This window comes from Canis lupus, chromosome 23, assembly GCF_048164855.1.
Source record: "Canis lupus baileyi chromosome 23, mCanLup2.hap1, whole genome shotgun sequence".
NCBI lineage: Eukaryota > Metazoa > Chordata > Mammalia > Carnivora > Canidae > Canis > Canis lupus.
The window spans coordinates 8,051,874-8,068,881 of NC_132860.1; the positions used below are offsets into that span (position 1 = coordinate 8,051,874).

The following is a 17,008-nucleotide window of genomic DNA, read 5'->3' on the forward strand; positions in this document are numbered from 1 at the left end:
GTAAAACAGGACTAATAAAATTGTCCCCACAGGACTATCCTAAGGAATATTATGGCCAGAAGGGTCCTGGCCTGTAGTAGATGCTCAATAAATAAAGGTCCCTTCCCCAGGCTAATGCAATGAGCTCCAATAGTAAGACTGCATATCTTACCAAACAACTCCAATGATCAGGAATCTAAGACATGTGTGGGAGGAAAATACTAGAAAGAAGCAAACTGCTCACACTGAATCAGACTCTGGCCTTCCCTAGCTTCCAAGTCCAGTGCAATGGTCCCCACTGCTGTGCTGAACAGCCTAACAGAATGTTCATGAAGCAGATTTGGGTCCAAATCCTAGTACAGCCACTGACTAGAAGCAGGACTGCAGGCATATAATGTCAGCTCCGTTCTATCATTTTAAAACAAGTAACAGGGCAGCCTGGGTGGCTCAGCAGTTTAGCACCACCTTCAGCCCAGGGTGTGATCCTGGAGACCTGGGATCGAGTCCCACGTCAGGCTCCCTGCATGGAGCCTGCTTCTCCCTCTGCCTGTGTCTCTCATGAATAAATAAATAAAATCTTTTAAAAAATAAAATAAAACAAGTAACAACAGGAGTATGGGATGAATTCACCTATATAAAATGCTTAGCGCTATGCCAAGCACAAGTCAATACCCAATAAATATTATCACATCCCCGTTTATCACCTAGCCAGCAGAACTCCAGCAGGTGACAGGTTAAGGAAAAAAATATACCTCTAAGGGGCAAAGCCATCAAGAAGAATCTCGGTAGTGTGAAATGCATAGCTTAAAGAGTAAAAATCAGCCTTTGTGACATTCACTCTTCGGGAGAGTGGCCTATATTAGTAGACCAGCAACTTGATACATGGACCAGAGCTTGCACCACTCTAGAATCAGCTAGTGCTGGCTAGGAAGAAACATGTAAAGAAGGTAACCCTGTGTTATAGGCTAGACACTACCCACTTTTTCCTTAATCTTTTCTTCTTCCTTCCCAGGGTCGGGGGCGGGGGGGTGTTGGGGGTTCTCCTGCAGGTACTTGATTTTCCAAGGTCCCTCACTTATTCATTGCAGCCTAGCCTCTTCTCCAGCTTCCTCCCCCTTCCACCTAAACCAATGGTCTTCAAATACCATTCCAGGTACCAAGGCTAGATCACCTGCATAAGAACCACATGAAGAGCTGTTAAAAATACAGCTTCTCAGAAGTTTCCACCCTCAAGGAATCTGATCCAGCAAATCAGAGATGGGGCCTGGTGACCCAATTTTTTTTTTATAAGTTCCCCAGTAATTCTTAGGTATCATGAGATTTGGGGATTATACCAAAAATCAATTTTACCCCTCCTGTGGCCCAGTTGTTCCAGGCCTTTCTTTCCCCTGACTTATCTAAAAACCTCATTTGTATTTGGGCCCATGAATCATTAACCGGTGCCAACTTTACATTCTCCTTCCAAGATCTTATATAAAGGACATGTTAGATCATGAACTAAAATGAAAAATTTCCAGAGAAATGAAGGGATATTCAGAATCCCCCTCAGTCTGTTCTTTATAAATGGAGCTAACCCTATAAAACACTGTGGGGCTCCAGCTCTCCTATCCTCTACCCACTTTCCTGGTAGAAAGGCCAATGTAGCCAAGAAGGACATTCAGCATTTGAAAGTTGGGAGACAAAGAGGTACCACCAATGTGCAGAGTCAACAGTGAACCCTGGACTGCGCATCAAAGGCCAGGTGCCACCCAGGGCACCTTAGATTATCTCATTCAGCATTCCCATCTATGAGTAAAAGCATTATCCCAGTTTACAAATTGAAAAATGGAGATGCAAAGAAATTTACTTGCCCAAATTCAGAGCGGACAAGTGGCTGAGCAGGACAGAAAAGAATGTTTCATAGGAACCAGAGCATCTGTGAGAGTGTGAAACATTAGATTCCCCAGAGAGAATATTCGGAAAAAAAGAAGACAAAACTTTCAAAAGGAGGAAGAAAGAAATTGCATAGCAAGAAACCAGCAGTGTCCTCCAGACTTTTCAGGTGGGAATTACTAAAACTAGAGTTTTGAGGCGTCTTTCTGACCTGTGGCATAGGACGTGCAGGGCCTTTCTGCTCTCCCATTTGGGCTGATACAATGGGAGCAGGGCAACAAGAAGACTGCTACCTGGACTGGAGTTCTAAAAAACTGAAAGAACCAATGAGCTCTTGAAGATGGCAAAGTGGCTGAGGCTGGCTTTATCCAGGCTGCCCAAGTTAGGACAATAGGGTCAAAGAAGCCAGTGGTTCTACGGAAACTTTGTCCAGGCACACTTATAATCTGAAACCACAATTCTTCCCCAAGTCCAGAAAGCATCTTAAGTAAATCAAAATGCACCAAGACCCATTTCAAGGTGTCAGAACTTCCCTTAAGCCTGACACTCATTTCTGTTCTCTGCCCTTCTAGTCCTTTTCCAAAACACTCTGCAGAGCTAGAACTGCAATTGAATACCTCCTCCTCAGAAATGTAGTCTGGAGCTGACTGACCTTGGATTGTTTTTCCTCCTGTTCAGTTTCAGAAAGGAGGTTGTCCCCAGCACACCTGTTTTTTATCCTGGGCCTAATGGAACAAGTCCTATGGCTGAACAGTCATTTTTAATTTCGACACTATTGTTAAGAACCAACACTTAATTCATGGGCGCTGCTAGCAATGCAAAAACTTCCTCTGTAAGATGGCTTTCCATTAGGATTTTCATCAGATTTTTAAAGAGATCAAAACATTCTCCTCAACCACCATTAGCCAGTTGTCCAGCCAGAAATGATCCAATGGAGACCGACAGTCTGTTTTCAGCTTGAAATAAACCTGATTCCAGTGACACACATGGGGGATGAGGTCTCCCTCCCACCCCAATTCACAATGCCTGATGAAACCCCCCAGGTCTCACAAATAGTCTTGCCATCCACTGGCAAGCCGAAAGGCTCATTCCTCTGCAGAGAATGGATGGCATTAATTCCCAAAGACTCAAAGCACAGCCTCTTTAAGAAGCCTCCATTTGGAAAAGATATTTAAGCAAAGCTGTGCTTGATGAAGTGAAATAGAATTAGCTGCTTCAGTGGCACAGGCTTCTCAGCTTCATTCTAAGGTAGGCTGGCTTGTTCGCTTCCAAGTGGAAAGAACTCAACAACAATAGATCACAGTTAACTGTGATCACGGCTCCGTGGAATTTCAGCTGGTGCCTGGGGTACACAGAGGTGCACTTACTATTCCCCAATCTGTCATCAACCTTTTGTACATTTGTTCCTAATCACAGGATACTGTTTCATCTTAATGAACTGTTTTCTTAGCATATTACGCTTGGTCATTTCAGCACATCTAATGGCCCATTTGGTAGGTTAAATTACAATTAGGGTCCCTTGGTTTTTATTTCCCAGCAAGGCCTGGAGGGGTTTGATAGCTGTCCCCTTCCCACTACTCATTTTCAAGGACAGAATCACTAAAAAACAGAAGCACAGACATACCTGTTGCAGTCGATGTGGAGCAGGAGATGAGAGGCACTGACAGACAGCGCGACCTTATGCCACTGTCCATCTGCCAGCCGGTACGGAAGGGCCTCGGTCCTAGGCTTCCCATTATGCATATAGTGGTATCGGATCTCATCCCTCAGACCACTGCTCTCCAGTTCAAAATAGCTACATGTAAAAGAAACAGGAATTTGATTTTAGTTCTGGAACTCACAGTCATCAATCCTAGCTTCTTCACTACCACCTTTCTCAGCATCTGTAAGTAGCTACACATGGACACAAAGATCTGCTAACCAAAAATCAATTGTACTACATGGAATCCAACTCACCTACTGTTGGAGAACCTCACCATGACACATTGAGCCTCCAAAATGGAGAATGACTGATCCACTGTGAAGTGATCTCCACAAGCTAATTACCTAAGCTTGGCGCAGAGTCTCTTCCAATACTTAGAAGTACAGTTCAGAACCCTCTATTGTCTAAAAAAAGGCTTTTCATGTGGAATGGACTTAAGGATGCTTATTTTTATTACTGCCATATTTACATTTTCAAGAATTAAAGGAAAGCAAATCACATTGGGTATCAGGAACTGAAAATAAATTGAGATAACTTTACTAAACACATTTCCCCCAAACAGCTTTAAGTGGACAATTCCTAGATAATGAGTAGGGAAGGGATGACTGAAGCTATTCAGATGGGCCAGTATTTTAAATCATTGTGTCATGAAACATACAATTGAGTCTTTTCTTTCCCCCAGATTGTGGTCACGTTTTCCAGATCCATGAAAAACAGTACCACCGACGCAGTCTGGACTTTTGTCATAAAGTGCAGAAGTTTGGGACATTCCTCAGGCAGGCTTCAGGGCAGATACTTTGAGTGGCAGACCATTTAGTCTAAGCCTCTTCTGAAATGCGTCATCATTGTCATTACATCAGGCCTAATCTCACTGCCAGGCATGACACTACGCATTTAACATACTATCTAACTCATCACCCTACACACCTAGAAGGCTGATACTATCCCTTTTTAAATATTAAAAAACTGAGGTTCTGGAATTCATCTATCCAAACCACAATTTAAACACAGATCTAAATTTGACAGCCCCCATGCTTTCTACCAGCTTGCTGTCCATCTCAGAGGCACAATGACCAACTAGTAAAGACAGCCTCAACTGGCATCCTCTCCCAGCAATTCATTTGTACAAATGACTCAAGAATGACCTGCCTATGTAGGGAAGGGCTAGGTTCTATCCCTAGATTTGAAAGGATCAGTTTCTCTTCTAATCAGCTGAGTTGGCCTAACCCCATTAGCCAGACCTTAATTTCACCTAAAACACAAAAAGCATTTCTATGAGCCCTGGTAGGAATAGATCATGAAACTCAGCCTCTATTATGCAGGACTTCCAAGTCACATGACAAAGAACTAATGCATATTTCCTGCTTATCTTTCACAGGGATCCTCCCAAGAGAGCACTGCTGAGAAAGACCACTTTGACCTACCTCACACTAGACAAAGAATCAGGCCCAAGGTCATAAACCGAGGTGGTTTCTTATACTACTACAGCCAGCTCCTGGACTCAGGTACACACTTATTAGTAATATAATACATATTTTATAAGATTGCAAAATAGAAAATCCCTTAACACGGCAGATACTCATTTTAAGGGAATTCTCTAAATTGCTTCTAAGCAGCTAGAACATTGAAAGAATCAAAATCAGAGAATTTAAAAGGTCAGGAAGACCTTAGAGATTATCTGGTCATTCATTAATTTATTCAACATTTTGTTACTGAACACATGGTAAAGGGCTAAAAAAGGATTTAAAACATAGATCCTGTTCTCAAGATGCTTTGAGACTAGCAGAAAAGGACATAAAATGTGGCCCTAGTACAAAAAAGTCAGAAACAAATCGAAGACAAAGGAAGCTGTCATTTCATGTGCTAGGAATGGACCAGCTGCTTACATAAATGTCATCTCATTTAATTTCTTCAAGGTAGATATTTTTTAATCCCTGTTTTACTGAGGAGTTCACTTGTGATTAGGGAAAGTACCTTACCCAGTTTCGGAATAGAAAGGCACCATGATTTTGTGTAAGAGACCTCACCAAGATCATCCTAAGAAATCTCTGAATTATTTCATTTAGACCAATAAGCTACTGCTCCAGGAAGGGATAGGATCCTAAAAAGGATGTCAAAGACAATTAAAAATGCTCTTATAGACCACCTGATAGAATTAAAAAAAAAAAAAAGACAAAGGGAGGCAAATATGTTTAACCAGATTCAATCACTATTCCTGGGGTTATGACTTCATTGAGCAGGAGCTCTTGATAAGCATACCTTTTTTTAAAAAAATAATAATAAAATTATTTTTTATTGGTGTTCAATTTGCCAACATACAGAATAACACCCAGTGCTCATCCCATCAAGTGCCCCCCTCAGTGTCCGTCACCCATTCACCCCCACCCCCCGCCCTCCTCCCCTTCCACCACCCCTAGTTCGTTTCCCAGAGTTAGGAGTCTTCATGTTCTGTTTCCCTTTCTGATATTTCCTGCTGAGTGAAATAAGTCAATCGGAGAAGGACAAACATTATATGGTCTCATTCATTTGGGGAATATAAATAATAGTGAAAGGGAATAGAAGGGAAGGGAGAAGAAATAGGTAGGAAAGATAAGCATACCTTTTAAAGATTACTCTACCAAGCACTGGATCCAGTGGTTACCTGGGGTAGTCTCAAACATACAGCTCAAAGAGAAGCAATCTGCCCTATTGTTAGGCAAAACGGATACCTAGGTCTTAGGGGAAAGTTTCCGATAGCATCATGCACGCATTCAAGAAGTGCTGTATTTCAAACTTAGATCAGGTCAAGATGAGGTTTTTGGTTTTTTTAAGTACATCAGATAACTGCTGAAGTGGTCCTCGACATGGCAAGGACACTGCATGGCTAACTCTATCTGGGTGAGATGGTTTCATGCATGCTGGGAGGGGAATAAGGCAGTATTTCCAGATCTTCAAAGCAACTTGGAGGCCTGATGACCCTTGGCTATCACCTGGAGGGAAGACTCATGATTTGCAGTGGAGCCTTGATATTCAAAGTATGGTCCTTGTTATCCACAGTGTGGTCCACACACCAGCATCACCACCACCTGAGGAAATTCAGACTGTGCGGCTCCAACCAAGATTACATGAGTCAGAATCTCCATTTTAGTAAGACCCCCCCCACCCCCGGGATGATTCATGTGCACATTAAAGTTTAAGCAGCACTATAGCTGAGTATAGCAGGTGTCGCTTTACTTCCTGGCCAGCTGGTTACGGTAAGGGAGGCAGCAGTTTGGATGCTATGAGCAAGCAAGAGCCCTGCCGTGCTGGCAGGGAGAAGGAGGGGACTGGAGGTGATCATATGAAAGAGAATCTAGTAAGCTCTCTGCCCCTGACCAGTCCTCCTCCTTTAGCCTCAAGTGCTTAGAGTTCAACTGTGGATTTGGGGAAGTGGTCAACTGTATGAGTGATAAAAACCACCAGCCAGGGATCCCTGGGTGGCGCAGCGGTTTAGCGCCTGCCTTTGGCCCAGGGCGCCAGGATCGAGTCCCACGTCGGGCTCCCGGTGCATGGAGCCTGCTTCTCCCTCTGCCTGTCTCTCTGCCCCCCTCTCTCTCTCTCTCTCTCTCTCTCTCTGTGACTATCATAAATAAATAAAAATTTTAAAAAAAAATCACCAGCCAGACTTGTAAGCAGCACTTCTCCCTTTAGCTTTGGGCTTCAGCCAAGTACTCAGCCAATGAACTATGGTGACTCCCAGAAAAGTCATCCTGTGAATATTTGGAAACAGCAATGACATTCACAACCGAGTGCCTTTTTCAGACCAAACAACCCTAGCATCTTCCTTATAACCCTGTACACCACCTAGTCAACAAAGGCCCTCCTGGACATTGATTCTCTGCCTTACTCCTCTTTCCACACCCTCCCCCATGTTGCTCACCATGCTCCAGCTATAGGAAAATGAATTGGTTTTCCCTTTCAACATAGCCTCTAGCAATACGGACCATCAGGGCTGTGCACAACCACGAGTATATCCAATGCTCGCAAGGACCTTCCCATCATCTAACACTGCAAACCATTTCACACAAAATGTCATGAAGGTGAGCTTTCCCACCCTGTATTTATACAGCTAGATTTTTTTTTTAACTCACACCCTTGCTTGGAGACCCTATCCCACCATCAGCGTTCGTAAAGCCCATCACTGAGCATTATGAACAGAGTAACTATGAAGTTTTACAATACTACCTGAATTTCATGCTATGTTGAAGAAAAAATTTAGGAAAAAATCCAATTACTTAGATCTAGATCAGCCAAGTTATTTTTTTCAACTTTTTGTCCTTTTCCCCAAAACTTATTCTAAGGGAACCATTTTTTAGTTTATTAGACAAAAGAAATTAAGGATTTGAACTTCATACAGCTGTAAGTGGCAGGACTCGAACCCCAGTCTGGTAGATGCTCTCAATAGCAACACCCCATTACTTTCTACTATGTAAGAGTCTTTAAATATATTACCACCTCTCGTTTTGCCAACAATCTTAAGTGGTAGATATTAAATTCACATTTTAAGGTAAAAACCGGGTTCAAATTGATACAGTGCCTTGCCCAAAGTCATGTAACTCCTAAGACTTAAACCCACGTTCACTGAGTTCCAGGATTCACATTCTTCTCACTACATTGTATTCTTCTCCAGGTACAAGGATATGATCTCAAAGTCAGAGGGCAAGAGAATTCAGATAGACTCCACCCCCAGCTGGTCCCCAAGATGCTCCCATCCTGGCAAAGAATGCTCCAGCAGACTCAAGTGCCAGCCCTCATTCCTCATGCCATGATAAAGTTCTCAGCATTTTTTTTTAAATGCTGTGGGTTTCACACAGAATCTCATTTCCCCTCTTCTGGTTCTTTGCCTATTGCTGGTTAAGGAAGAGAAGCTGCCAAACATGCTAGGAAGCTATACGGTGTCCCACCTCCATCCAGGAGTCTGAAGGACTGTGTGTACTTTTTGGGGGGGAAAAAAGGCAATAGCATAATTTGAAGTAATATCGCCAGAACACTGGCCCAAGGTTACCATGACTTGATGTCAACCTTACAACCTGCTTCAAACCATGAGGTCTTTGGCAAATATATCCCTGCCCCTCTGTACTTCGGTTTCTCCTATCCATTAAATGATCAGATCTGAGCCTCAACACCCCAGCATTCCTTGGAGAAGCTTTAGGTTCTAACGCACAGGAAACAGACTAAGCACCAGAAAAGCTTCACTCTGTTGTATAATTTAGAGTTTCCCATAAGATTTCATTTAGATAAAAGAGATGCACTTCCAAAGATAGTCTAAAACCAGTTAACTAAGTAATCTTTAGGGTCCAGCTTATGTCTAGATTTTTGTAATTCATTTAATACTCTGAGAAGTATCCATGGTGATGAAGCTATTGCTAAGCTAAAAATAGAAGCGGCAGGAGACAGGAATACAGTCCTCTCCCATCTCGTGTAGAGCACACAACCCACATTGCACGGTCCGGTTGTTTTGCCAATGGTATTTTCCAAAAAACTCTAATATTGTCTCCCACCTCACATGTTCCATAATGTAATCCTGATTCTCTTCCAATTGAAAGGTTTGGATGTGTCCCCTCCCCTGGATCTGGGAGGGCTTGTAAGTGCCTTAAGGGCAGAAGTAACGCTTGGTCACTTTCAAAGCTGAGCCTTCAAACCTCATGCAGTTTCCATCTTGTTTTCCAGAACACTTGAGCCTGAAGCCCTGACCCACTGTGGAAGAGGTCTAACTACCTGAGAATGCCATGCTATGAGCAAGCCCAGACCACACTAGAAAGCTTCATGGAAGCGCTCTGGTTCAAAGCCCCAAACGGGATCCTACCCAACACCAGTATAAACACCAGATGCATAAACGGAAACACCTCCAGATGGTTTCCCCGGCTGTCCACTCTTCCCAGCTGAAGCCACGAACACTGTAGAATAGAGACAAGCTATCCCTCTGGACTCTGTCAAATTCCCGACCCACAGAATCTGCAAGCATATTAAGTTGGGGACAGTTTGTTACACCAGTAGACTTTGGGACACTAACTTCTGCATGCTGCTTTAGATCTTTCAGAACAAACTATAATTTAGGTATGCACCTATTAAGTGCCCAGGGTCATTGGCCAGATGATCAAATCTCATTGTGCCAATTTTCTGCTTACAGTCCCACAGATGATGCACTATCTTCTATCAAATATGGAATTCTGCTTGCCAAAAGCAGCATAGTATCAACAGATCACCATCTCTTAAAATGCCTATTTCTTAGAAGCTATTTAAAGGATTGAATACCAAAGAAATACGCTACTCTCTTTCTCAGTAATCCATTATGTCTCTTGTATCAGGTCCCAGTAGGTTGGCCTCAAAATCCATGCTTACTGAACTGGAAGTGGTCACCTCAGTGGTCCCTTTATAAATCCGCGATCCTCTATAGGCCGAAGTCCCCCACCCAGCCCGCAGAGCTCTCTGACCAAGTTAAGAAAAAACCTGATTTGCCTGAACAAACATCCATCGCTCCCAAATTCTACTTCCTCTACTCAGAGCAACACGAAGTAGTAGAAACAGTGGAAAATATGTGCCTAATATACAAGGGGCTTCGGAGTGTTCAATCTTTGCCTCAGGCATGGAACCCCTGCATAAATACCGACAAGGTGCACCATCTTCCTAAACCCCACTTTCATCTACCAGGAAAGAACATCTACTTCAAGGGTTTCTTCTCAGAAAAAAAATAAAAAAAACATGATACCATGTTTGCAAGTTTCCTACAAAGTGCCTAGTGTCCACCAGGGATCAGGATTGCCCTTCTTCCCGCCTCCGAGGTATGAAGCTGCTGAAAGGGTACACACATCCCACCTTCCTCTCTTGTTTAGACTCGACCTGGTGATCTTATTTGCAGTTGTAAACTTACCTATTAGTTCTGTACTCAACCCTCTCAGCAAACGTCCAGCAAGATATTAACAGTGACAGTAATTACAAATTGCCTGCTATTGAAAATAAAACCTTCACTGTTAAATGTAAAAACAAGCTTCTTTATTCCTACTCAGAACAGTTCCACTGCAGTCTTTAAAAGCATGGGAGGAGCTGCGCTGTTCTTACTGAATTAAGGGCTGGCTCCTACCTTTCTCACATACTAAGTGGCAGGAGAAAAGACACACAATCTTGCAAAGTTGGGAAATTTCTTTTCCCAATTAAAAAAAAAAAAATTAAGATAAAAGAAAACAATGAGCTAGCTGATGTAAAGAAGAATGCAATGTTGGTTTTTTTTTTTAAACTACAGAGGACTTTAAAATACAGTCGAAGTATTAAATAAAGAAGCCCAAGGCAAGGAGCTAGAAACACACAACTACATCTTATTTGAAGCCTACAGTATAGCTCCTTGTCTCCAGGAACTCAAGAGATGTCGGACTATCAAGAACTAGGAAAAAGGATCCAAAGTAGTTGTAGTTCTGGCAAACATATATATAGCACTTTCTAAACTTTTAAGTTTTCTTAAAGGAATATTATTCCCAAACAAAAAATATAAAGAGTCTTCACTTTTCTTAAGTTTTAAGTTTTTAATTTAAATTTTTTATTTCCACGGTTCAAAAAAATTTCTCTTTATTAAACAGTACCCAATGTATCTCATAGGCAACCACTGTTATCCCTGTCATGTATATCCTTCAAAGTTTTGGTGTTTTGGGTTTTAAATTTTAGAGTATAGTTTCAAATTGCAAAAAAAAAAAAAATAGAGTTCTCATATAAGCCTTATCTGATTTCTTCCTATTAACATCTCACATCTATATGGTACATTTCTCACAGTAAATGAACCAATATGAATACACTATTATCCAAAATCAACACTTCAGTTAGATTGCTTTAGTTTTCACCTAATATCCTTTTGTATTCTGCAATCTTATCCAGAAGAGGACATCAGATTCAATCGACAGGTCTCGTTAAACACCTTTTAGTGGTGACGGTTTGGACTTTGTTTTTCAAGACCTTGAAAATTGAATATTACTAATGAGGAATTTTATAGAATTTCCCCCAAATGTGATTTGTCTGGTGTCGTCTCATGTTTAGATTTGGGTTGCAGGAGGGCGCCTGGGTAGCTCAGCAGTTGAGTGTCTGCCTTTGGCTCAGGGCATGATCCTGGAGTCCCGGGATCGAGTCCCACATCAGGCTCCCTGCATAGAGCCTGCTTCTCTCTCTGCCTAGGTCTCTGCCTCTCTCATGAATAAGGAAAATATTTTAAAAATAGATTTGGGTTGTAGATTTGGGGAATGAAGTATAATTCTCATGACATATCAAAAATACAAATTATCAGCATGGCTTACTATAACACGACTTTTTTTATACACAGAACTTCCTCCTTATCCTGCTGCTTCATTAAAAGTATATAAATGTGCAACATATTTTTGTGCATGGATTTTGTATCCTGTAACCTTACTGAATTCAATGATCAGTTCTAGTAGTTTTTAGTCAAGTCTTCACAATTTTCTATAGATAGTATATCGTGCAAATAGTGAAAGTTTTACCTTTTTTATCAATTTAGATGCTTTTTTATTTTTCCTTATGTGATTATTCCTCAAAAAAATTAAAGTTACCATATGATCCAGTAATTCCAGTACTGAGTACTTACCCAAAGGGGGAAAAAACACTTATTTGAAAAGATTAATGCATCTCTATATTTATTACAGTATTTGCTATAGCCAAGATATGGACACTTAAGTTGCCTCCACATTTTAATGGAGAAAGACATAGTGTATATGTACACAGTAGAATATGACTCAGCCACAGAAGAGTGAAATCTTGCCATTTGCAACAACATGGATGGACCTAGACGGTATTATGCTACCTGAAGTTAGAAAAACAAATACCATATAATTGCCTTCATGTGGAATTTAAGAAAATGAAGACAGATCAAAAAAAGTAGACTTTTCATTTTTTTCTTTTTTTTATCGGAGTTCAATTTGCCAACATATAGCATAACACCCAGTGCTCATCTCATCAAGTGCCCCCCTCAGTGCCCGTCACCCAGTCACCCCCACCCCCCGCCCACCTCCCTTTCTACCACCCCTTGTTCGTTTCCCAGAGTTAGGAGTAAAAAAAAAAAAAAAAAAAAAGTAGATTTTTAAATATAGAGAACTGATGGTTACCAGAGGGACGGTGGGTAGGAAATGGGTGAAATAGAGGATTAAGAGTACATTACCTTGATCAACACTGAGAAACGTACAGAATTGTTGAATCTTTATACTATACACCTGAAACTAATAACAATTATACTTGATTTTAAAAATTGGAGAAGGTGAGAAAGGTGCTTCAAGAAGGGGATATACAAAGAAGAGGAAAAGGAAGTGCATTTAGCACTTAGGTAACCGAAAAGAACAGGAATGGATAGCACTGAGGAGGTGTGTAAGCAGAGCGCAGAGGAGTTGGGAAACAACCGAAAGTTCAAATGGTGCTGGATTCCTAGAAACCATCTCTGACATTTGGCCTTTACCTTGCACCCTAGCTGTTCTCAAATCATTTTCTGTTGGGACAAAGGGTGATTTCACAGGCATGGAAGACTCCAACAGGTGTCCATTTCTGATATATTTACCCCTAATCTCAGTCCTTTCTCCCTCCTGTCAAAGCACTTCAGATCAGTGGCTCTAACGTACCCTGAATCCACTCCAATACATTAGGGGACTTTTTAACATAAATGAATCACAAATTTTTATCTCCAGTGTAGGCCTATCTACTGAGCTTTATACTTGAATAGCTAACTGTCCATTCAACTCCACTTTGATCTTTCAAATTTAGTGAACTCAAGACATAACTTTCCTCCCAAACATGGTCCTCAGCCACTATAACCTACATCAAAATGAAAGCATGATAGGTGAGCACAGTCTTCAATACTTCTCTCTCCTGTGCCTGATGTACAACCCACTGTCAAGTCATATGGCTTCCACTCCTGGGTACTCTATTTCTCACCTCCTCCACTGCTACCCTCCTTATCTAAGCCACCATCACCTCTTACTAGCAACTGTATAGCCTTACAAATAGTCTACTTAAATCCACTCTGTTACCTTCCAATCCATTCTACCGCCAAAGTCATTTTTTAAAAAACAAAAATCCAACCCCTTCTAATCACCCCCCTATACCCTAAAGTTACAAAAATCAGTAATTTCATGGCTATGGAGCTTAGTACTAGAATTCTTCAACAATTCTCTGGCCCCTGCCTACCTGTGTCCAGTTTCCACTTGTGCACTCTCCATACCACCTTCTTTCATGTCTTTGAACATACCCTCTTCCCTCCCAACCAAAACACAGCACTTATACATTCTACCTTGTATCCAGAAGCCTCTTATTTTGTTTACCTGGTTAACTTCTACTCATCCTTCTCTTATCACTTTGTAGGCCACCTAACCAAGAGGACTTCACTGATATTCACATTTCCCACCATTCCCCAGGATTTTTCATGGGACTATATTCTATCACAGTACTTGTTTCTAAATAAGCATTTTTTAAATATTAGCCTTCTCCACTGAATTAAAAGTCTTATGAACATACTGACCATGTCTGGTTTTGCTCATCACTGTATCTTCAGAGTCTACCATAGATCCTAGCATATAAGACTTAATATTTTTGGAATACATTAATAACTGGTTTTTATTAACAGTAATAAATCATGTACGGGACATCTCACGGCTGATTGTGATAGATCAAACAGCTTTAACACTGAAGTAGAGAATCACTGTTGTAGAAAACAAGTCTCCCAAAGTAATTCGATAAAAGCATCGTTAATTAATGATTTTATAATAGCTAATATTTATCAAGTTCTTACCACATACCAGCTTCACACTTTACTTACAATATTTCAGTGAATTTTTGTAACAATCTAATAAATGGGGAACTATTATCTTCATTTAACAAGAAATAAACTCACATTGAAGTAACATGATCAAAGACAAAGCTAGAACCATGATGTCTGAGCCGGATTCCAATAACAAAACAATGAAAATCAAAAGAGATTCATCTGATCTGTCTTATAACTGAAACAATCACAAGAGTCACTGGGAAGGCTGATGTCATGGGCAAAGAATTGCACTGCACAAGGCCAGCTAACCCTCTGGGTTAGAAACAGATACTTGAACAGGCCCAGGTAAGAACCTTCCTTTGTCTCAGGTGTTGGTGGCTCTAAATACTGAAGGCTGAGAGTGACTTTCACAGGAAACATAGTCTAGTGACCTAACTGCTTCTGTTATCAAGAATTGAGCTTTCAATATAGTGAGGTATGTTGCATGTAACATGCTCACAATGGGATTTTTAAGAACTCAGTAGAATCACCAATGGATCAATGAAGCAATCAAAGATCAAAAAAATATATTAAGATAAATGAAAACACAATGGTCCTAAATCTTTGGTAAACAGTGAAAGTAGTTCTAAAGAGGGAAATATACAGCAATATAGGCCTACCTTAGAAATAAGGACAAGCTCCAATAATCTAAACTTAGACCTAAAGAACTAGAAAAAGCCCCCCAAAGTTAGAAAAAGGTCAGAGCAGAAATAAATGACAGAGACTTAATAGAAAAAAAAAATAAAACCAAGAGCTGCATCTTTGAAAAGATAAAATTGATAAACCCTTAGCCAGGCTCAAAAAGAGGAAGGATCCCCCCAAAAAAAAAAAATCAGAAACAAGAGAAAACAGACAACATAGAAATATAAAGCATTATAAGAGACCACTACAAAGAATACACCAATGAATAAGACAACCTAAAAGAAATGGACAAATTCCTAGAAACATATAACCTTCCAAAACCAAACCAGGAGAGGGATCCCTGGGTGGCGCAGCGGTTTGGCGCCTGCCTTTGACCCAGGGCGCGATCCTGGAGACCCGGGATCGAATCCCACATCGGGCTCCCGGTGCATGGAGCCTGCTTCTCCCTCTGCCTATGTCTCTGCCTCTCTCTCTCTCTCTCTCTCTCTCTGTGTGACTATCATAAATAAAAAAAAAAAAAAACAGGAGAAACAGAAAATCTGATCAATTGCAAGTAACAAAATTGAACAGTATTCAAAAAACTTCTGAAAAACTAAAAGTCCAGAACCAGATGGATGTACTGGTGAATTCTACAAAACCTTCAAAGAATTAACACTTACTCGGGCAGCCTGGTTGGCTCAGTGGTTTAGTGCAGCCATCAGCCCAGGGCGTGATCCTGGGGTCCTGGGATGGAGTCCTGTGTTGGGCTCCCTGCATGGGGCCTGCTTCTCCCTCTGCCTGTGTCTCTGCTGCGCCCACCCCCACCCCCACGCCGTTTCTCATTAATAAATAAATAACATCTTTAAAAAAAAAAAGTTAACACTTATTCTTCTCAAACTATTCTGAAAAATAAAAGAGGAAGAAAAGATTCCAAACACATTCTACAAGGCCAGGATTACCCCAATCCTAAAACCAGAAACATCACCAAGAAGAACTATAGGCCAATATCCCTAATGAACATGAGACATAAAAATCCTCAAAAGATATTAGCAAACTACATACAGCAATATACTAAAAAGATCAAGTGGAGATGTGTTTGGGGGACACAAAGACAGTTCAGTATTTTCAGAAGGAGTGTGACATACCACATCGATAAAACAAAGGATAATCACAATCATCTTAATAGATGCAGAATATACACCAGAGAAAATTAAACATTCATTTATGATTAAAAACTCAACAAGGTTGGGTTAGAGGGAATACACCTCAACATAATAGAAGCCATTTATGAAAAACCCATAACTAACATCATACTCAGTGAAAAACAGAGCTTTTCCTCTAAGATCAGGAACAAGAATATAAGAACGTCTACTCTTGCCACTTTTGTTCAGTGTAGTACTGAAAAATCTCAGCCACAACAATCGAACAAGAAACACGAGGCACCCTTATTGGTAAAGCAGTTAAACTGTCACTATCTGCAGATGACATGACACTATGCTAGAAAATCCTAAAGACTCCACCAAAAAGTAACTAGAATAAATGAATTCAGTAAAGTTTCAGGATACAAAACTACCCGGATACCAGTAGTGCTTCTATACACCAATAACCAAGTAAAGGACAAAACAATTCCATTTAAAATTGCACCCAAAGATACTTAGAAATAGAACTAACCAAGAAAATAAGAGACCTGTGCTAAAAAGACCTGAAAATTAGCAAAAGAAACTAAAAATGATGGGAAGAAATGGAAAGATATTCCATGCTCATGGAAGAATTAGTATCATTAAGATGTCCAGACAACCCAAAGCAATCTATAGCTTTAAGACAAGCCCTATCAAAACCCCAACAGCATTTTTTACAGAGCTGAAACAAGTAATCCTAAAATTTGTATGGAACCACGAAAGGCCATTTGTTACATCATGCACAAAAATAGTGGTTTAAAGACCTAAAGGCCTGAAGCCATGAAACTCGTAAAAGAAAACACAGGCAGCAATCTCTTGGCCCTTGGCCGTAGAAACATATTTATGGATAGAGCTTTT

At 40.8% G+C, this 17,008-nt stretch overlaps 1 protein-coding gene across 2 annotated transcripts in view; it reads right to left on the bottom strand.

The window, feature by feature from the left end:
• Positions 1-17,008, bottom strand: part of NELL1 (neural EGFL like 1) — an 817,686-nt gene that overhangs the window by 690,390 nt on the left and 110,288 nt on the right. For both annotated transcript variants that reach the window (XM_072793772.1, XM_072793771.1), the window contains exon 4: positions 3,476-3,646. In XM_072793772.1, the coding sequence (XP_072649873.1) occupies positions 3,476-3,646 (171 nt within the window). The remainder of the gene's footprint in view (positions 1-3,475; positions 3,647-17,008) is intronic.